Source organism: Cygnus atratus, chromosome 4 (assembly GCF_013377495.2).
Source record: "Cygnus atratus isolate AKBS03 ecotype Queensland, Australia chromosome 4, CAtr_DNAZoo_HiC_assembly, whole genome shotgun sequence".
NCBI lineage: Eukaryota > Metazoa > Chordata > Aves > Anseriformes > Anatidae > Cygnus > Cygnus atratus.
In genome coordinates, this window is record NC_066365.1 from 13,471,608 (window position 1) to 13,494,743 (window position 23,136).

Below are 23,136 nucleotides of genomic sequence, written 5' to 3' on the forward strand. Positions count from 1 at the left end.
TGCCCTGGGTAGGGATCTCTTCTGCCTTTTAAAGATCACTTCTGTATGAAGCAGTGCAGAGGACACCGAAAAGGCTGCATGCATGGGTGCTGCACGTAGCTTTTGACCCTGCCTCCTCAGATGCTGAGTGGGAGGGAAGATTTCCTCCCAGCCTTTTCCAATGGCCATTTCTAGGTTGGAGTTGTTTTAGTCAGCCAGTGTGCTAAGGTCGAGGCCCACTGTGGCCATCACTCTTTCTACTCTTTGTGGCTTGTCGGCAAACACAGGTTAGCTGAAATGGATAGCGGGGAGGATCCTTTAGGCTTTGGTAGCTCTGTCAGCATCATTTGTGTCTCACATGTGGCCCATCTGAGAGTGTAGCTGGGATGTGAATGGTCCACGAGGTTGCTCATGAACACAAACTGATCCACCATCAACACAGGTATCTGGCAACGTGTTGTTTTGGAGTTTTAGTTCCTGCAGCTCTTCCGAACCTACAAGGAAAGCGTGTTGCTGATAGGAAGGCAGTTCTTCCAAGCCAGGGACGTGCCAGCTTTCTGGATGGTGAGAGCCTGCTGTGCCGCTTGCATCTATAGCCTGCGAGGTGGAGACTGTAGGCATGTCGGTACGGTGTTGATGCACCCTTGCTAGCAGATGGCTCCTCGTGAAGTCATGTTACCAGCTGGAATACTTTAGACCAGCTGTGAGGCTGTTTTACCAGAGGTTGCTGCTGTGTAGAATGATTTCTGGAGTCAAGTAGCTCTAAGCCTTTCCTTCACACTTTGCCATTGTGCCAGGTAGATGTTAGATGTGTGAAATGTCTCAGACTGTCGGGGACGGGAGTACACTGCATCTTTTTTATATTCACATTCCTCTAAGAAGCCTTATGTGACAAAGGAGAATGCATCTGTATGTGAACTAGTCCAGCACGGTTCTTAAGCTTTCCATCCATCAAATCCTTTCTGGGTGCAAAGGCACGTAACTTGCTGGACTAGGTCCTCACACGTCAGGTTTTCGTCCGACCTTGAGCAGATGCTGCAACACGACAAAGCATCCGCATGTCTCCTAAGTCTTAACCCCATTCTCTGTGCAAAATGCAGGATAAGTACAGTGCTTACGTGAAAGCCTTGTTCTGCAGCCGTTTAAATACTGCTCATTAGAGTCGTCATTAGGGTTTTAGTAAAGGAACAAAAAAAAAGATGGGCTACACTGATCCAGACATGGTCTTCACCATGTCTGCTGAAATCTGAGGTCCTCTCTCTGCTGCGTGGTGCACAGTATAGGGCTTGCTAATTAACGAAATGGCAAACTGGTAGAAAATTGGGTAGGGAGAGCAGTTATTTAGTTAATAAAAGGCAGGTCCTGTAGGCAGCTTAGAAGAACTCATCAGTGTGGCTGGGACACTGCCATGCCTGGAATTACACAGGAATCCCAGCTGATCTCCAAATGCCCAGAGGGGAGAGAGCGAAACCTGCTTTCTCCTAGCAGAGGCCAGAAGCCACTCTTGCTGTTCCTTACAGATGCAATCTTCCCTTTGAAGCTCCCGCAGACGCTTTTCCCTCTTCCCCCTGCTGCCTTGCTGCGGTGAGGTTTGTTAGTGTTTCCCACAGCTACACGAGCCTTCCTGACGTCCTTCTGCACTGCAGTATGTGGCAGTGAGATTTTACTGTATTTACTTTGGAAGGGTGACACGTAGGCTTTAGCTGCTGAGCACAGTTACAAACCCACTAAAAAGAAGGCAGGCAGCAGAGAGCTTTGTCAGCTCCCTCCTCTTTTGTCTTACTTAGGTGGGTGCATTGTGGTTTTAGCCATGATATAGCTTGGCTTGTGCTGAGGCCACCAGGATGCTCTTTAGAAAGGAAAACTTGTGGGGACCCTTTCAAAGAAGAGTGTGTCGGGCTGTAGTCCTGGGCTTGTAGGAAAGGCTTGTCCAGTGCAATAGAAACCTGCCCCAAAATCATCCAGGAAATGCAATTTTCTGTCTTTCTTTCAGACAGGGATATCCAGACTCTTAGCTGGTAGCTCCTTTTGTTTCGAAAGAGTCAGTATTAATTAGGGGCTTTGTGATAGTTTAATCCTGGCATTAATCGCTGTGCTCTTCTTGCAGTTTTCTTCCCTCTTGTGTAAACGTGCTCCCATCTCTTCTTCTTCAACAATAGGATAAGCACTCCATCAAAAAAGCGAAATTTCCTTCAAAATGTATTTATTCTGAACACGCAGGAAAGAATGTTTTCTGGTATTGTGGCTGGATTCACAAGAACACATGCTGAAATCCTATTAACGTGGATGATGCAGAAATGTCCAGCACTTCAGAAATCAATCCCACTCCCCTAGCCTCCAGGTAACCAAAATGAGCCTCCCCAGGCTCACCAGCTGCCATGGGAGCCTCAAATGGTCTGCGGCTCAAGGCACATGGCCCTGATTTAATGGATAAATAAAAAAGTATATGCTCTCCTTGGTTTCTGACTCGAAGAAAGCTGAATGGTCTCAGCTAACTTCAGTAATTATTTTCTCTCTTGAACTTACTCCACAGTGAAAGGCCACGTTTCTCATCTGCTAATTGTCCTCCGAGGAAATGCAGCCAGTAGCGCCGTGGGCTGTCATAGGCTTCATCATTGAGAACCAAGCTCAGGAGGAGGTGCTGGGAGAGGGGAAATACCCATTTGTCTGTGTCCACAAGCACAGAGAAAAGCAGGTTAACCTGCTACACTGTCCTGCTTGAGGATGCGTGTTATTCAGAGAGGAAGGCACCAATGCTGAGTGTCTAAAGCAGGAATTTGGCCTCCGTGACTCACTGGGCACCCCTTTGCAGCGTATTCAAGCCTGATTTTCGGAAGCACAGAGCTCTAGTAAGAGCTAACGACAATGAGGAGGGTATACAGCTTCACTGTCAATACTATTTGGGGTTTACAGCAAACCTTGAGTTGGTAGACCTTTTTTTTTTTTTTTTCTTAGAGCCTCAGCTCCCAAATTAAACAAGACTCACACCATGTTCCTCTAATTTTTTTTCTTTTTTTTTTTTTCCATAGGAGTCTCTTGCTCACAGGCTTACAGAAATAAATCTGAGAATGTGCGACCTAAAAGCAAAAATCAGGAGCCAAATGCAAAGACTCAACATTTAATATTGCTATATAAAACCTCACATAGCCAAATCTGGGCTCTTTTAGGGAGCTTGGCCCAAGCACAGGGAGGCGAGGGGTGAGGAAAGTTACATGCTGTAGACCAAGTCTGTCATGCTGGGAATTATGGTCAGGTGTACTACAGCATCAGACGCAAAAACGAGAAGCCCCTTTTCCAAAATGTGCCTCCTTTTCAACTTTACAAACCATTTCCATATCCTGCTCTCCCCATATGTTGTATGGGTGTAAGTGATTATCTGCTCATTTTCTTGCTTCTCAACATATGTATTTTATTTAAAGAGACATGACTAATTCCATCCCCCAGATTAGCTTGTTGTTACAGTCCTGCAGTTTTTCTTAAAGTCATAAAAAACTCCTCGAGAGTTAGGTATAAAATTTAAACTAAAGGTTAAATAGAACTTCCAAAAAAACATCTGCAGAACTGTTTAAATGAAATCTTTGATTTAACACAGCAGTATTGTGCTGGCAGGAACAGAGGTTTACCAATCTCATTTTATTTACTCAGCTGATTGAAATGCAGAAAAAGTAAACATCCTGGGTTTGGTGCAGTGAGGAGCGAGCTAGATTTTTGAAAACGCAGGATTCCTTATCCTGTGGTAGGAAGAGCTTACATTACTGGTGCAGACAAATCATTTGTGGAGGGTATCCTTTTACTAAAGAAAGATTAATTTGTGCTTTTAGCCATTTTAAAAACAAGTGAAACTAGGGAGACAGCAAGGATTATTTCGTATTTTTTCTATTGAGATTTAGTCGATTCACCTATCAGTTTCTGGATTTTTTTATTTTATTTTTAAGACACTATAACTTGGATATAGTTTGTGATGCCAAAGGCTCTGGAATTGAATATCCCATTGGATTCATACAGGGGGCTGGACTTGCAGAGCACTTTAATCTTTCATTATGTCTGGGTTTGCAGCTGCCTGGGAGTGCGCAGCGAGGATGCAGCACTGCGTAAGGCTCCAGCCCTCGGGAGCACGCCCAGCACAGCACCTGGGTGTTGTAGTGGATGCAGAAGGCCCAATCCTGTGTGTTCAGCATTCTCGATCCCCATCAAAGAAAGAGCTGAGGGTATGTGCAAACTGACAGAAAGGAGGTCGTGAAGACAGCAGCCGGGGCAGTATGCAGGGAGAGGGGGTTACGTGCATCCACACTGAACCCCGTGCAGATGTTAGGAGGTGTGTGTGTTGGCTGGAGTGGTGGAAAGGACAAGGTACAAAGGGTTTGAAACACAAGCTACAGAATACAAACAGTTACAGGAGCCACAGTGAACCTTTGTTAAACGTGACCTGAAACCCTGACTGGTGCATTACCTATAACTTAGCGTGTTAAATAATACAGCAGTGCCTGTAAAAACAGGCTGTTAAAATTTTTGTATGGCCCTACTAACAAAGTAACAAGACAACCTGAGTGGGCTGTTCAAGAAGGTTGCATTGAAAATCTCTGCTTCCCTGCCAGCTGTGCTGTATGCTGCAGTTTTGGACTCTTTAACTTCTGGGGACAGCAGGCTGGGAGCACAGCAGCTCCAGGGGTGCCTCTCAGGGAGGAATCATCCTTTGATTTCCTCTGTGGGGAAGAATAACGTGATACCAGGGAACAACCAGAGCCCCCATTCTCTGTCACAGGAAGACTTTACCTTTTTTTTTTTTTTTTTTTTTTTTTTTTTTTGTAAGCATGGTCAAATGATCTGAATGATCTGTGTGCTTCTGAAAACAAGGCATAGGTTTTTATCTCCCTTAGAAAACCTACCACCACACAAAGTTTAGGAGCTCAGGCTATGATCTTTTTTTCCAATATGGCTTTGAGAGCTCTTATCCATTAATACCATGCCTTCATCAGCCCAATGGTTGGCTTCTTGTCTTCCTGGCTCTTGGGCAAGAAAACTCCATGCTTTGTAGATTCCTGGTTACCTCAGTGGTATTTCTATATAGCCTTCATCTGCATCTCTCCATGGCAAACTTTGAGCAGGCAGCCTAAAACAAACCCAGAAGAATCACTTAGAGAATCACAGAATGAAGTATTTACGAGCTTCCTACCAAGAGAAGATATAACACATTTATATTTTGTCAGGGCGTGGAGTGTGTGAGCACCCTGGAGACAGAAACCCTGCTTATGCTGAAAAACCATCCGAGATTGTATTTCCATGTGCCTTTCTTGCCCACTGATGTCGATTGAAGCATCGGATTTTTTTTGTTGCTGTCTCAGTTTTTTACAGCATGGTTTGGTTAATATCTGACTGTTTGGGCTTTGGGTTTTGCTTCTTTATCTGTGGCTTTTGTGATGGCTGTGTTAATGTTGCACGGTGATTGGAAAGCACTAATCTTTCCACTGACACGTGTCATCCTCCCAGAATTTGGAAAAAAAAAAATCAATCAGTGGTTATTGATCTGAGAGTGTGTTCTGGAAGATATTAAATACCTAAGGTCTTTCTGTGAACACATAAATCAAGATTATTGTTTCAAAAGGCCATACATTTTACGTATTTTGTCAGCAAGCCCTGCTGGTGCTGTTTGTGAAATACAAATGTGTCTGAAGGCTGTGCAGAATCTGGATCGTGTGGAAACAATCAGATATGTGGTTACACATTAGCGTGTTTTGAATAATCATGGCATGCCTTTGCAAAGCTAGGAGGAAGGAAATAAACAGGGAAGGCAATTCAGAGGGTAATTAATTACTTACAGAAAATTAGGCGAGCTTAACAGAATTGCTCTTTCCAATTGCAATAATTAAGAACAAATCTCAGAAAGCAGGCCATGACTTCCCCAGGAAAGCTGAGTGGGAAAAGGGTGATACTTCTGCCTTTGACAGAGAAAAGCAGACATAGACCACCCCAAATCATGCAGGGCCAAGGGAAATTTGGGTTCATTTGTCCGGATAAAATCTTCAGAGCTACCGGTGGCACATTCCCAGTGCAGATGGGATGTCTGGTGGCCACACGTGCCGTGGAGGGTCCATCTCTGATCACACAGCCCTTATGTGCTCATCATCACTTCCCTAGGAAGGGTGAAAGGATTTGTAGCCTGCAGGAGTTGCCGGGAGGTAGGACCCCGACCTTTACAGATTTCCAAGGAACGTAAAGCCAGGGGTTTCTTCTGCAAATGAAGCTGAAAGGCACATGGCTCTTTTCACAAACAAGTCAGTCTTCCTTGAGAGCAAGACCCACAAACGAGCACTAGTGGGCTGGGGGGAAATGGAGGATGGAGACTTGTTGTCAAAGACAGGGAAGCAGCCAAAAGATGAGACCTGGAGATTATTTCTTGGAAGCCTGTGTGATGTCAGGGAAGCCTACAGCAGCAGCCTAAGGAAGGTGCTTAGGAAAAGATTTGGCTTCATGCCACTTACGTGGTAACTTTGTCACCAAATGTGAAGACAAATCCTTTAAGCACTCCTTTATTGCTTGCTATTGATTTTTCTCAATGTGAAGATGCTCCTCCACTAATTAGCGATGAACTCGTTTGCTTTATGAGGGCAGTTCTGGACTTTCCAGCCACTTCCTGTAGATTTTCAGAAGTTCAATAAATCAATCGTTTGTAATCCTTGAAATTAAAAATAGAAAAAAAGGAAAAAACAAACAAACCTCCCTATTGCCTCATATTGGCAGACAGTGGGGAGGCACAATAGCACGCTTTATTTTGTGTCTCTCATGCCTTTCTGCAGGAAACATCTGTCTCTGTACTCTATTTGTGCCATATTAAAATGAATTCCATGGGTCTTTCTGAATGTGCTAGAGGGTACGCATCATCCATCTATTTTTATTTGGGTTTCATCACTCATAACAGCTACTAAAGGTCCTGTTCACTGTGCATTCACTTTGGCATTTTTTGCTTGTGAGCCAAACCATGTATTTTGGAGCCCGAGCTCTGAGTCCACATGCTTACTCCATTCAGGCCTTTTGCTGATACCAGAGATACGGGAAAATATTTCAACTTGTGAAAAGACTGATAAGATAGCGTTAGATGAAGTTAAACCATAAAGGGCTGAGTAAAATGGTAACATGTGAAGTCGATCGGTTACGCAGGTTTTATTAGAGGTATAGTTTTACAGTAAATGTGGCTAAAAACTACACTTTTTAAATAGAAAAAAAAAACTCTTCAAAATGTACGAAGAACAGTCATTATTCTTTTAAATGAGAGTTGCATAGCTGCTTTTTGATAACAGGCATTGTCAATTCATCAGCTTTTTAAGATGAATGTAAAGGTAAATTCTTGCCTTACTGTTCCTGCTTCCAAAAAATGAAGGCTTTAATAATCCAGAGTGATGCCAAACTACCTATGTGGAAGTGGTTTGCACTGTAATATATAACTTACAGATTATCTGTGCCCCTGTATTGAGCTGTCTGTGTATATTCTGGCAGTTCGGTCACCTTGTGTCAAAAAGGTACATGCTGGGGTTTTAAAAAGACAGGCAGCTCGAAGGAAACTTCCAAGCTTCTGTCTTTTCTGTGTGTTGAAAACAGCCCAGGATGCATTAGTTTTGAAATTTCTTAAGCATCCAAACAAGGACATAAGCAGCTAATATTAGCAACTTTAAAAATCTGTATTGATCTGGAAATATCACTGGAACGTAGGAAGTAATATGAACAATCCTTTCTCATAAATTACAACGAAAGTGCTTAGGGAAAATGAAAGACATCTAACTTAAATAAGATTTTGAAAGAGTTTTGCATGATGTGTAATTAACCTTAAGAAGTCTTTGCCCCAAGGTAATGTCAGGGCTTTTTTAAGATTAGAAAATGGATTAGGTATTTCTGTGGATTGGTAGGCCATCCACTATCCATCATCTGGGTTGTGAAGAAACTCAAGGGAAGGAAGGTAAGATTTGCAGAGTTATAGGGATAATACAGCTACTGAAGATCAACTTTTTAACTTCAGGTATTTGAAAGTTAAGCCCCCAACTAAGACATTATTCAGATTTCCTCCCTAGTCATTAGAGAAGGGCATTTCTTCAAGGAGTGGCAAAGTCTCACCTGCCTTAAATACCTAGTCGGGATAAGTTGCAATTTGGGGGTGCCAGTCTCCTGTTAACTGTGAAGAGATCAGAGCTGCATAGTTAAAATTGAACGGGCTGAATTCCATGGTTACCACCAGGAACCAGGAAGGATTTATCCCAATCAGTTCTGGAGAAACCATTTTATCTCCAGCCTCTCGGGCTGTGTTAGGCTAGGTTTTCCAAGGATTTATGCTTCGGCTATTATTTGCTTGCACTGTTAGTAAACAATCTCAGTTTTCCAGTTAGCAGCTACATTTTCCCCTGAGCTAAGACTGTTCCAAGGCTTTTCTCTCATCTAAGTGATGTTTTTAAACGTGTTGCAGATAATAGCACTGTATTAATGCAGCGCTGATAGGTTTCACAGATTTTACCTGGAAAATAAAATATTCTGGAGTAATTTTTGTCAGACATGAATTGTTGCTAACACAAGAGTTAGGCTACTTATGACATTTAAATTGTTAAAATGAAAAGGAAGGATCTGTATTTCACGAGGAGTATCAGAGAGTAAGTCCTACAGGCCATATGTATAGAGAAGTGAAGTGTTTGGGAGTTAAGTGTTTGAATGTCTCACTTCTTTAGGCACCTGCATGCTTTGGGCAGTGGGTCCTAGGCACATCCATACCCAAATGGAGTGGAAATGGGGTACAAACTGCTCGGGTGTTTTTGACAGTTCTCTCTAGAGCTGCTTTGAAGTGTTACCCTCAAGCTAAAAAGCAATCCAAGTTTAGTGATTTCATGTTTTGTCTGTACAAAGATGAAACAGAGCCTTCAGTTGCCTTGAAGAAAGGCTACTGCAGTTCACCGAATTACGTTCGCAAGGGTCTGGGTAGCAGCAACAGAGAAAAAAATCCTCCGTCACTCCTCCAAAAAAAAGTCACTCCTCTGCAGGGCCATCGTTTTGGTGGCTATGCACAGAAATCATATGGGACACGCATGGGTACCTATCACACGTTTCCATCCATTGAAGGCACTTCATTAGGATTATGCAGCATGTCTGTAGCTGAACCCAGAAAGAAGCCCCTAGGCCCTATTTTCTTCTTGTGGTTTTTAAATACCAATGGCTTTTCTCTGTTCCTGGTGCCTCCAGCGATGCATTTGCAGGCGCAAAGAGCACACTGCCTCAGCCCTAGGTGCTAAGCCAAAGGAGCTGAGCTTTTCTTTGGCTTGGAAGTGGGGACTCAGTTTCCTGCATCAAGCCACCTCCTCTGCACTCCTTCATCCCTCCTGATAAGCACAGGCTGAAGCATTTGAAGGGAATTTATCACTGAATTAATACTTCCCCAGTGCAACAAGACTATCAAGGTGTGCCTTGTGCTTTCCTCATTTGTCATTAGATACTGTTATTGAGGCTCAGCTCTCGTTCTTTTCATTGGCGTGCCCAATTTCCCATTTTCTGAGCGCAGAGTTGAGTGCAGGGCACAGGAACAGTGGATATATTGCCTTTATACCCAGACAGAAGCAGTACAATTCAGTTGTGTGGGATGAGGCATTCATTGCCATGGGGTAGCTTGGATGTCCTCACAGGGCTGGCAGATATGACACAAGATCTAAGGCATGCAGCTTTCAGCATGGCAGCAGATGAATGGAGGAAAGCCTGCAGGGACGGCAGCCTGGGAAGATGAAAGGGTGGTTGGATGCTGGAGCAGAGCTTTGGGGATCTGTCAGTGACTGGCGAGGATGAAGGCAAGTTCAGTCCCAGGAGGCTACAACAGCAGTTCCTTGAGTAGTTGTCCCCCATGGTTTTTCCTCCTGCAGATGAGCCCTGTTGAAGCCAGGCATAGGTTTAGGTACCAACTTGAGCAAACCAGTTCATATGTTCACATACTAATACAATTAACTATTTTCCATGAAGCTCTGAAAGATGCTCACGATCTCCTTATAGCCTACATAATGCTTTTTCAGTCTGCAAGGCTATTGCCCATCTACTTGTTTCTCACTGCTCAGAAGGGGGCTAGGGTAAATGTAGGGTAAAGTGCGGCCAGATCAGCCCATTCGGTGATTTTTCCTATTCTTTCCCAAAGCCCCTGAGTGACCATGCTAGGGTGAAGCTGGGAGCAGCATCACTGCCTCTTCTGTCTCAGCCAAGGACAATGCAGAAGGTGTCCCTACATGGCTTTAGCCATTGCAAGGAGAAAAAAACAAAGCCTCATTTTGGAGATACCTAGTGTCCCTCTCGGTCAAAAGTTACTGCCAAAGATCATTCACCATCATCCAGCTTCTTTCTAAATCCAACATGAAATGAACATATTGAGCCAGCCTCTACCTCTGGCACCCGTGGCGCTGCTGCCATGGATCACTGGGTCAAAAGCAGTGGGCAATGAGGGAAGAGAGGGCCTGGGAGGTGGCCTGCTCTCTACACCCATTGTATAATCAGCCATCACGCAGGCAGGGAGAGGCACAGAGTTATGGGTACAGCTAATGTTGTTGTCCCCATGGTGGCAGAAAGTTGTTTGGAGTGGGACACAAGCTGCTCCTTCACCAGTGGCAGCAGGCTTCTTTGCTCTGCTGAGTCCTCTCTTTGTCCTTCCCTGTGAAATGGGAGTAAATAGGTCATTGGTTTCTGTCTTCAGGCTTTTAGAAGATCTTAATGCCAATTAATCTCAAAAAGAAGATAACGCTGTAGTCTGGCTGTAGAAAAAAAAGAAGAAAAAAAGAAGATAACGCTGTAGTCTGGCTCCTAAGTCAGCAACTTGGGAGTTACGCTTACGAAAAAATAAACAGCAATAAGGAGGTTCCTGTAATACACTACAGTGCATCAGATGGAGAGCACTGGAGGTGCAATGAGGTTTTGCCATCTGAATGTGTGCAAGCTTTCCATGGTGGCTGTGCAGGAGTTTCAAAGCTAGTTTTCTCCAGAGAGATACGTTTTGTGTGTACCAAGCACACCTGATGTGGTTCTGCCTTTGGTTTTGGTGATGGCTGGTGGGAGAAGGGGGGGGGACTAGCAGCAAGCTATATTCTCTATACGTCGTTATATTTCTAATGTTGGTGTTCTTGTCTTTATGTCTACGCATTCTTTAGCTATGAGGATAACAGACCCTTCATCAAGTAAGAATGACCTGAATGGCTGATAAATTTCATTTATCAGTGTGGTCCCATGAACCAGCTGTCAGATCAATATGGAAAAATCATTAAAGCTTCTGTCATTCACATTTGAGGCAGAAGAGCAAACTGTGCAGGAAAATGGCCAGGCATACAGCTAACATGCAGAGTAAATGTGCTGCATACGTATCGCCAGCCAGTTGCCGCTGTATTGGTTTATGTTCTTTGATTGGGCATAACTTGAATTCAAGGTGAACGTTCCCGATTAATCTTGTGTCGTACAGACTTGTTATACCAATAGCAACCTTCCAGTCCACTGTGCTCTATTACTGAAAGTGCTTTATGACAATACAAATACAGAAGTAAATTTTAAAAAAGGTACACGGGTGGTACTCCACACGATTCACATTCTGGTTAATGGGTGCAGTGCATGCTAATCTGTATTCAGTGCACAGTCTCCTTACACACTGGAGTACCCAATTGTCCCTAATTGTACGCCTCTAATTTTCAATTATATGAGAACATGATTGTTTTATTTCTTTATTGCTCCAAAATTGCACTATAGAAAATAAAAAAAAACATGAAAAACCAACAGCAAGTCTGTACAAAGGAAAAAGCAAAAACCACAAGCCACACCAAAACAAAAACAAAAACAAAAACGCCAAGCAAGCCAAAAATGCCTAGAAATTACGTGCCTTAGGGCATCCGTGCTTTTTTCTCCTGCAAACAAAAAGTAAAGCACAGTAGCACAAAATAGAAGCAGATCGACTTTGCAGTAGACTTTCAGTTTGTTCTTCTGGTGAAGAGTCCTTTGTGTCCATTCCTGCAGCATTATTCACACATTCTCTTTCATTGCTTGGTTCTTTTTTCTGCGGGTGTGGGACGGACCCATTCAAAGTAATCTCCATGCCCTCTTTATCTCCAGGTCTGTTTTCTGAAGCACAACCCTGTATCTCGTACAGTTTGCCCTGTTGAGGGTCTTCTAACCCAAAGATTCCTTTCCATCACTGAAGGTAGCATATTTCCACTCTCGTTGCTAAATAACTGTTTCACTCCTGCGCACCGCTGCAGCCAAAGGCTCTTTGATCGGGTTCAAGAGCTGGCTACACTTTAGGGCAGCATAGTTTTGTGATGTCCTGTGGATCAGTTTTGAAAGACACTGTAGGAACCTTTTAATCACGGTGAGAAGGGGGAAGAAATAAAATGGTGTTTTCCACTTCATTTATTTTTGTTTGTTGGTTGTTTTTTAAGGAGAAAAAAAAATTGTATTTTAAAAATTGGCCTGCAATTAAGATGATAATGTGCTCTCACTGATGGTGGAATCTCAGGGAGAATAATAAACCAAGTGGCTAAATCTGTAAACTTCATCTAGTGGCTACCTTCCCGAAGTGTTTTGAGAGTGCATTTTCAATTTGCATCACGGTAAATATTTATTAGCAGGATTGACTGGAAATGCTTCAAAGGAGCTGTTCTGGTCTGATAGATACATAATAGTGATTTTTAAAGAACTGTCTAAGGAAGCGGTTACCTTAGGGAGCTCTGCTGGTCATGTGGTTAAATAATACATATTTTATAAACTTCAGCGGAAGACATAATGCTGTATTTTCATTCTAATACCTAAAGAAAAACAACAGTGAACATTAATACGACATCAGTATGATTCTGTTTGTGACAAGCCCTGCTGAAAGCAAGAGGATTTGAAGCTGCAGCTGCCATAGAGACTGTCAGCCTGCCCTGCACATGACTTCTTTTTCCCCTAAGCTGCTGCTGCCTTATCTTTCTCTCCCCTGCCCCATGCCCTGCTTAGCAGACGAAAAACCAAATATGCCCAAACTCCAGACATGTTTCTACGAGGCTGAAGTGTCTTAGTGAGTTAAAATTTAGGCAGGTCATTTAAGCCCTTTTGTAGCACCCTGGGCTGCTTCGGGGCAGGCAAGGAAGCAGAGTTATCAGTTGGCTGCAGGCTTGTCTGCTCTGGGGAACCAAAGGGTTAAATGGTGAGGAAAGGGAGCAAAGAATGGGGATGACTGATGGGTATCACGGCTTTCATTTTTATGATTTTATACCTGTTTATGCCAGGGGTAGAGAGAAGAAAATCAAGGTCATGAGGGAAAGGGCAAAGGGATGCTCACAGCGCTGCTTGCTATGCAGCTGTGCTTTCCAGCTGGAAGTTGACTCTGTCCTCTATGCAGCAGCTATTCCCTTATGCTGTAGGTAGTTTAGTAAGTGGAAATAAGGTGGATGGTTAGGAGCAGGACCCAGTCCCCCCTCTGTCCCTATCCTTCTTGTCACACTTTACCTCATGTCCTGGAATTGGAAGATTAGCCTCTGAGGAGTTAATTTAGCACATGGCTAACTGTTATTTAGTACGGTGACATGGAATGCTTCTCCTGCCATCTCAGCTGGGCTTAAAGCTTGCCTAAAATCCATCTGAAAAAAAATAAAATGACATGCAGCAGCCATCCCTCGTCCCTGGCTCCTCCGCCTGTCCTTGGCATCTCCACAGGGGGGCCAGGCACCGTTTCCCAGAGGCGCAGCAGAAGGACAGTGGGACACTGTCTATGCTAGCAGAAGGTTGCTGGGAGAAAGCAAGTCAAAATTACAACCTGCCTCTGTTTGCTTGAGGAATATTTTGGGCCAGGTAGTGGCTGCCCCCTGCTCACAGATCCGTCCTGGGGTAGAGCAAGCAATAATCGTAGTTTTGCAGCTGATGTGAAGTAGGATTGGCACTCCTTTTCTCAGGGCAGCAGCTGCTGTTGGAGCAAACGTGGTGTGAGAGTGCACAGATGTTTATATATATGTATTTCCCTCATCACACGGTGGAAGAAGTGTGAAGCAGGGTCACAGAGAGCCTCCTTTGGTGGAGCTGATCTAGCAGGAGGTGAGGGCTTGCCCACCTGCTTGTCGTTGTTTGTCTGGCTCACAGGCATATGGGAGACTAGCTAAAATAGAGCAATAAACATGTCTTGGTGTTAATGGTAAAGCAGCTAGTCCAGCTGGCAATCCTGCCCCAGTGAAACCAGTGGACACTAAAAAAGTGACACGTAGAGTTGTTGTTTTGGTTGGTTTGTTTTCTTTTTTTCCTGCCATGTACAGAACCAGCATCTACATATCATTTACATAAGCACTGCTTTTACATTAAAAAAAATAAACAACATCAACAACAAAAATCCAGAAACATTGCAGATACAAATATGCTTTGGTTATGATAAATTTCCATGCTCATAACATTTCCATTTCTGTATATTTCCTCAAGCTTGAAGACTTGCAAACTGCATCCAACTGAAGACAAAAATTCCTACAACTCATATTGATATGCTATTTTCTTTTTGCTAAAACCACAGCCAAAGCCTTCCCTGTTTGCAGACATGTGCCTTCTTTTGTAGACAAAAAACCAATCCCTTTCTTTCCCTTTTTTTTTTTTTGTTTTGTTTTGTTTCTCCTAATAGGTCCTGGGTTATAGGTGCAATAGCTCTACTCTGCCTATTAGGACTGACCTGGGCGTTTGGACTCATGTATATTAATGAAAGCACAGTCATCATGGCGTATCTCTTCACCATATTCAATTCTCTGCAGGGAATGTTTATATTCATTTTCCATTGTGTCCTCCAGAAAAAGGTAAGACAGACGGTTCCCAGTGGCAAAAGCGGTGGTAATGGTGTGTTTTGTTGCCTAACAACCGCAGCGTAACGTTATCTGTGTGCCCTCAATTCCTATCTAGCAGATTTGTCTCTCTGCACCTAACAAGGGTGGTGTGTGAGGCTGGAAAGCTGCAGGTGCAGGGGGATGAGGTGATAAGGAAGATATGTGGCGGTGGCATTTCAGCAGCCGGGGCGCTGGCGATGAGTGTGGTGGAGGCAACACACGAGACAGCTCACGGTTTGCAGGGCTTTACGGTAGCAAACCTGTAGAAGGGCTTTGCCTGCTCTCGGGCAGATTCTCCTTTCCCGTGTGCCAGTGTGAGATGATGGGAGCGACTCCACAGGCATCCAGAGGGTCCTCGTGTGGCTGAGTGCTCTCACAGCAAAATGAGGCTTTACATCTTCATTTGGGCCCTGCAGGGAATCACCCCTTTCTGCAGCAGTATATATTGGGGGAAGTATGTAATAGGGACTGCTTCCCCTACTCTTTTAAGGACTGAAGGACCTATGCTCTGCAACAGTTCATTCGACTTCTCAGTGCTTGGTCCTAATGGGGGATTTTGAAAATCTTCCTTGAAACAAGCACAGTAAGTGCTTCTTGGTGGAGCTTGAAGTATGCCCCAATTAACATTTGCAAGATAACAGTGGAATAACTTAGGTAAACTCTGATTAAAAAAAAGAAAAATAAAAATCTTTGTGTATATATACATCAAACTTACAGCCTCTGGCAGTCAGCAGTAAATATTTCTAAGAACCATTTTATTCTCCACTGAAATTCAGTAGTGCAGAGCCCTCCCAATCTGTGCACGTCTGCTGATAACTTTCAATGTACATCGTGGTTTCAAAGGCCAGTTTCTTCATCCAAGATAAACATAGGGAAGAGATGTGGGTACATCTGGGCCCCAGTTTCCCAGTGTGACCAGTGGCTTTTGCTGGAATGGCTTACTGGGAAAAGTCAGGGTCAGGTTGAGGTCTGTTCTTCACCCAAGAGCCTCAGGCTTTCTTCTGCATCACACGTTTTCCTATAGCTTTGAATGGGAAGTGAGAACTGGCCTAGGAGAACAGAAACGAAATTCCTCAGAGCAAGTACACTCTGCAAGTGGTGCTTCGGGAGGATCTGCAGAGCCATACGAAAACATCATTTTTGAATCTGAAGACTTTCGTGGTTCAGAGTTTTGTTGCATGCCATTTCATCTCAGATTTGTGCAATTTAAAGCTTTAGCTAGATGCAAATGCAATGCTGATGATCCTAAAGCATTTGACAAGAATGTTTCCAGGCAAGATGATAATAAGAATGTAGGAAGCTTCACCAGTGCTAATTAAAACTGCAGGTGCCCCTCTGACAAGGAGTGTGAATTTCTGCACCATTCTCACTGTCCCATCCTCTCACCTCCAACCTGCCTCGCAAAGGGTCAGTCCCTAGCACGGCATCCCAGCACGGCACTGTACTCCTTGCCTATCGGGGTGCTTGACTGACACTCAAAACCCATGCTCCCTTCTCCCTCAAGCCAGTCTACACTCTTAAACCATCCCCGATGACTGTGGGATTGCTCCTGATTTATGGCTACATAGAGGGGAGAAGAGTGCAGCCGGTACCTGGCTGTGTGGGGGGGTGCATCTCTCTGATCCAGGAGCTGAGGGAGGAACTATTTGAGAGGAGAAAAAAAAATCCCTTCCTTTCCTATCTATCATGGACTAGAAAATCAGCAAAAAGCTGCAGAGAGGCAAGCAGTGGGTGGCTAATTAAAGCAATTGAATTATTTTCCCTCAGCAAAGGATTGATTAGGCACTCAAGTATATTGGGCACTCGTGGTATTGTGTTTGTCTCAAGTGCTTAAGGAAAAGCCTAATGAAAAAGCTGTAATTTGCTATTTAAACAGTTGTTTCACAGAGTTTTCAAATGCTCATAGACGGTCTGGGGAAATTTCACAGCTAACTGCATGCTCCAAGTAACCTCAACTGGTGTTTTGGGCAGGCATGTATTTTTATTTTTTTTCCCCATCAATGGGCAACACGACCGGCTTTTGACTTTTCAGTACAGTCTGTTCATTTTCAGTCAAGTCCCATCTGCTTTCTGGGTATCGTTGCCCATTAAGATCACACGTACTCAGATCTGCAACTTAGCTCCTGCCCTGGCCCAGCTCAGTGTAGCTCCCAAAAAGGTGGCAAGGTTTTACTCCAGGTGAGGAGCTGCCCAGGTTTGACTGCAGTGCCCATTTAAAACATGACTGGCTTGTGCTGTGCTGTGGCTCCAGCCACCCCTACAGCCTGTGAATATAATCACTAGGGATGCTGGCTGTACAGTTTCCTCAAATTTCAATTTGACTGAAAGAAACAAAATTAAAAAAAAATAAAAATCAATAGCTCTTATATGTTTCTTTTGGATTTTTTTTCTTCGTAGTCCCTTGCCAGAAGCAATAACTTCTAGTAGCTTGATGAGCTAATATGCCAGTTTACATCAAATCTATGAGGATATTAATTTTCAGTCATAAATAGTGTATCTGTAGTTTCTCCAGTGCTCCTTTGATGTGCCTCAGAGGTAGCTACAACCAACTGGTGTCAACGAGCAGCTTTGCTGCATAAAAGCAGTTCCTTATGCCGTCGTAAATGGTGAGCTAACATGTTGGGAGCATTCAGCTGCAAGGTGTGATGGGCTTCTTCCCTGCAACAGCTATCGTTTTAATGAACCACCAAGGAAAAATCAGGGGCTGTGTTGAAAATCCTAAGGCTGTGGGTTGGAGGAGGAGCTGCCTGCTAACCACCATTACTGTTTCTTTGGCTAGGTACGTAAAGAGTATGGAAAATGCCTGCGTACGCATTGCTGTAGTGGGAAAAGTACAGAGAGCTCTATTGGCTCAGGAAAAACCTCGGGGTCACGGACACCTGGAAGATATTCCACAGGCTCACAGGTAACCCACACTTCTTGTGCACATCCCAACGCTTGGCACTTCTACACCAGTATCATTTGCGTTGGGTGGGAAGCTCTTCTCCATGCCCCACCCTCCCAGATTACAGCAAGAAGCTGCCTTAGAGCTATCCCCAGCACACTGCAAAGATTTCCCTCCTTCACAGACCTGAATTCAGCATGATTGCTTCTCTTGGGATGTGATGGCAATTAGTGCCTCTCCAAGAACTTTCTAAATAATTGCAAGGAGAACAAAAAGTCCAAATTTGCCTCCCAGAGACAGGTGAGTGCTCATAACCTGAGCTGCACCGCCTGCTTTCCATGGAGATCAGGAGCTGGGAGCATTTTGTCAGCTTTGTTCCACATCCTGGAATGTCCTTCAATTGCGAATCTGAAGGTTCTTGTCACTGCTATTGCCACGTACAGGAATGATACAATAACAAGTATTTTTCTTGCTAGAAAAGGACTCCAAGAGTCTTACAGCCCTTCACAGTGAAAGGCTTTATGGCATTCAGTGGTTTGATCAATTCCGTTGCCTCACTCGATATTCCTCAGTTTATAGATCTGTTAAGAGAATCCATTGGGGCCAGATTATTTTACTAAGTCACTGGATTTTTTATGCTCTGGTCATCTAAATTTCGGGGTTTGTGTAGATTGTACACTTAGTAATTTTCAAGCTAACTTGTACACACAGATACAGATTTATGGAAGAACAGTTAATATAAAATGAAGAAGCTTACTTCTTAATCAATAGGAACCAAACACAAATTTATTCAGTATTACTAATGGAAGTAATTATACATGACAGTTCAACTATTAAATTATGAAAGACATGCAGCGAATAACAGTCTATAACCTCCCAGGAAAACATAATGTGCGATTTATGTCTTGGAGCAAATTGTTATTTATTTTCTATGGCTTCCAAGATGTCATCCAAGAGCTCAACTTTGACATTTACTTAGGTTTGGATGTTATGCAGGGAAAATAGCAGTGATAGAATATGGGGTTTCTCCCCAGTAGGCCATCAAATCCTATAGTAATCAATAATGTACAACAATAATGTATCCAGTAACATTTAGGTGGGTGATTTCAAAGCCACTGGCAGCAACCCCCTTGTTGCAAGGGAGTTTTGAAGTACAGAGGCAGATTATTTTTCGTTTAGAGGCTTGTCCTTGGAAAGGAGGGAAATGCTTGAGTCCTATCACAGGCAGGAGAAACCTCAGAGAGTGGATGGAGATCTGAGTTGTTTAGTATCTCTGACCCCTAACTAATGACTAGAAAAGTCTAAGAGGAGCAAAACTCATTAGATCCTTTTTTTACCTCTGAGAAGCACTTAGGATACAGAATAATTAATCCACATGTATCATGTCAGAGGAATACAACAGATTAAATGTCCAGGTGAAAAATAATTGCTATAAAAGTGCATGGGCTGCATGTTACATTGTGGTTCCATTTCTAGAGGGCTAATGCGTGATTAGGAGATGCCATTAATACATAGCTAACGAGTAGAGCAGGACACACTTTCCAGCTGTGACCACATGAGTAAGGCCTGGATGATCTTGCATGGCTACAATTCCACTACAGGGAGCACTGTCTTGTTAGCTATTACAAAAAACATGGTCTGTCACAGTGGCAAACAGCATTCTGGATCCCCAGGACAACCTAGCAGCATTTTCACACAGCCATGGGATGCATCGATCATAGTCTCTGAGGTGAGGTGAGTCCCCTTGGCAAGGGGGCTGTAGTTGGACCACTCACGAGATGTGTGTAGCTGACTTTTTGATTTTTTGCAAGGTCTACATGGGGAAGAGCAAGACAGTGGTGTAAAAGCCATGGAGGTAGATGCTTCACTGTATATCTAAGAAACAAAACAGAAGGCCAGGACATTCAGGACACTGTTTCCCCAGCAGCAGAAGCTATACCACAGATGGCAAAATCAACACACTTTTCAGTAGGGGAACAGAAGTTATTCATACCTGTATTCCCCAAGATGGATCGTACCTGTAGAAAACTTCCATTCGTTCAGGAACACCAGGACACACATCAACTGTTCTGTTACACTTTGCAAAAACTAGACACAGGCTATTCAAGGTAATACAGGAGGCATGCATGCTTCCCTGTGTAAGTTATTTTTCAGTTATTGGGTGCTATATTGGTAAATCTGTAGCTCGTGTTGGTCTGGGTTCATCTTGTATGAGATTTCTATTGCTTTTTTTAATTAAGATGTAAGCAATCCAAGCAATCCTATTATGCACATCTTATTTGAGGTAGGCATTTGTGTTATGAAGTCAGGCAGGCAGTGTCTGGTATACACGAGGCGGGTTATAATGAAACAGCAACTGCTTGCTTACAGCTGGATAGAAACAAGTCTCATCCTGAGCTAGACATGCCAATAGCCATCTTTAGTGAGGCAGAAAGAAATGTATCTGCAGCTGCTAAAAATTCATTACCTGCTGTGGTTCAATCCCTCTTCAGAGCCGGATTCGTAGGATGTGGAATGACACAGTTCGAAAGCAGTCCGAGTCTTCCTTTATTACTGGAGATATAAACAGTTCAGCTTCACTCAACAGAGGTAATTATAAACTATTTTTCTTATCTCTAACTCTTGTGATGGCTGTAATGAGTCTAAAATATATTGCCCCTTTTTTCCCCTCTCCTTACCTCAGATGGCATCAGACCTTATTCACTCACACAAGACATGTTACGTTATTAAGTGGGAGGAGGTTTTGTGGTGGTTGTTTCCTGTTTTCTTTTCTTTCTCTATTTTTACATACGCATTTTTAAGAACTGTCATTTCTAGAAGGGAATTAGGAAAAGGAAAAAAAAAAAAAGTGGAAAAAAACCCTCCACCTTCCCCCAGACAAACTCTGAGTGCCATAAGTTGCTGAGGTGTTAGACCTCATTGCTGGCGGTGAAAATGGGCCGTCACAGTACTGTACAGCCTGTGTTAAGCATCATAGACATTGTGATTGCCTTGGGTACATAGCAGTTCTGTCATCTCTGTGGAAGGAAAAATGAACAGCAGAGCACATACGTAAGGAAAACTGTGTGCTTGGAACAAAATGGTCTGCGTCGATGTTAATACCTAGTCTGAAGAACTGACTAACGTGAACTTTACAGACATCTGTGGAGGAAAGGCTATCAGAGAAGTACAGAAATAGAGGCATGACAAACAAAATGTGGTGCCTGGCACCAGAGGAAATCTGAACAGCTTTTTTTTAAGAAAAAAGTCTTTTCAGTGAGTTATGGGAAAACAACAGTATGGGAATACGAGAAAAAAAGCCTCAGAGATTGGTTTGTTTCACCTCCAGTGCAATTACTTTAATGCTCAACTTTGAGAAACTAGATGCCAAATTCTGCTTTTAGTGCCCACCCACTTTATGTTGGAATTAAGAGGGGGCAGAATTTGAGTCACTGGGCCCACCTGTTCTCTCATGACGGTGAAAGTCAAAAGTATTTCCAGTGCTGATGGTCAGACTGAAAAGCTCAACTGAAAATTGAACTGGGACTTTGGTTCTATTTCAGTCTTTATTCACCCATTATTCCCACTGATTTCAGGGCAAATTTGGCCTGTGTAATAATAGAAGGATAGGCTTGAAGGATTTTGACTGTGCTGTTAGTAGCATTGCCAACTGAGTGCTGGGGAACTAAGGATATATGATTAATTTCTCTGAACATTACATATATTGCCCAAATCAGTGCAAAGGGGAAGGCAGTGTGGTTAACATGGAGGTTATTTTATCCCTCAAACCACTCTGAAGGATTTTGTGCCGGTATATTTTCATTTTGCACTGGAGATTTGTTGATGAAGATGGCTATAAGATGCCGTTACTGCAAATGCCTCTGTTCATATTGATTTATCCATGTGTGTTGCCCTTGCATTTCTCTACATCTTTGCATCAAAGACTGGAGAGCTACAACCAGGTTTCTCTGGGGCTAATTTAGAGGGGGATCAGTTGTTGTAAAAAGGTTACAGCAAGAACCACAGTTCCCCTCTGCCATCCATCACTCAGTCTCAGTGGCAAACCAAAATGTGTTCTGCATGAAATGTTCACTCCTCTAGTTAGCACAGATTTTTCCTTGTTCTCTGATGCAGCTGAGGCTAAAAAGGGAAGTGCTCTGGCAAACAGGATCATCTTGGGTTTGTTGAAAGAAGAAAGGTATCCCTCCCTTTTCAGTTTTGGCTTTTTTCATGCAAATATGGGAGTATGACCATAAATTGGGAAAGCTATCAAGAGGCTTTAAGTGGGTAATCTTCATCCCAGTGTGGCAAGAGACCGTAGCTAGATGCACCTGTTATTGGAAGGTCAGTTGGGAAATGAACTGCTGGGGGAGGCATCTTCAAAGTGGATTTCATCTGGCTATTTCTGTTGTGTGCCATTGGATGAGATGAATCAGCCAAAGGGCCTGAATTTCTCCACAGACTGCATAAACAGCTTGGTAACTGTCTTCAAAGGGTTGCCTTTTCGGTGGGAAACTTAAGCGACTTGAATAAATTGTACTATTACGCAGAGGCACCCCTCTCTCTTTTTCACACAAGCAGGCAAACTATTTATTTTGGTTTTGTTTGTTTTCTTTCTTTTTTTTGGTAGACAGATCTGCAAAATGGAGGTTAAAACATTTCCTTGGGAGTTAGTGTCTCTGAAGCAGCAGGCGGTCAGTTGTGCTAGGAAAATACACCTGACATCAACAGGAATCCAGCTGCACGGGGCCCCAGATATTTCACACTTTATCCTGTTTATTCCAGCTGGAAAGAAATGTTCATGGTCTTAGGGCTCTGCATAAAGCATAAGTTATTTCTTCAATCTCTCCAGAGGGAGCTGAAGCCTGAACGGACCAGTGGGGCAATGTGGTTTTCACAGTTCTTGTCTTCCTCTTAATATTTTAATATATATCAAGCTTTAAAGGAGCCATTTCATTAATGTTTTATTTACAAGTGTGCAATTAAAGCTCAGAGGAGTCAAGTACAAACCTTGAATTGTCTGGCTGGTATCTTTCCCTGCCTGAGGTTGTTACAGCAGGCTTGTGTACCCTGTCAGAAGTCTCTCTCTAGGCTTCCCAGACTAGATACCTTCTACATGAAACTGTCTGTGTAATCCCAAATTAAACATTCTTTGTGCACTGGTATTTTTCCCAGAACCTTCAGACAGCAACCCAATTTCTAAAGTAGGGAAAAATATTATCCTTTCTCTGCAGAATCATCCCATCCTTCAGCTCCTGGTCTGACTCAACATTTCCTAAGCTGTCGCTGACTTTTCATGCTCCTGTCATGGAAGTGGAAAGCAGTGAAACTTCCTCTAACTGGGTACTTTCTCATTGAAGCCTTTTTTCCTTGATCGCATTCACAGCACTTGCAGCCCCCTGCTGCTTGCTAACGTCCCAGGCAAGTCTGCTCTTGCTATCTGTTTTCCTGTTTTAAGATTAACATCACCTATATCACCCT

The 23,136-nt window shown here is 43.3% G+C and overlaps 1 protein-coding gene across 1 annotated transcript in view; it reads left to right on the forward strand.

The window, feature by feature from the left end:
* Window positions 1-23,136, forward strand: part of ADGRL3 (adhesion G protein-coupled receptor L3) — a 526,793-nt gene that overhangs the window by 482,040 nt on the left and 21,617 nt on the right. The window contains exons 20-22 of the mRNA XM_035542902.2: window positions 14,597-14,765; window positions 17,572-17,697; window positions 20,169-20,265. Of these exons, the coding sequence (XP_035398795.1) occupies window positions 14,597-14,765; window positions 17,572-17,697; window positions 20,169-20,265 (392 nt within the window). The remainder of the gene's footprint in view (window positions 1-14,596; window positions 14,766-17,571; window positions 17,698-20,168; window positions 20,266-23,136) is intronic.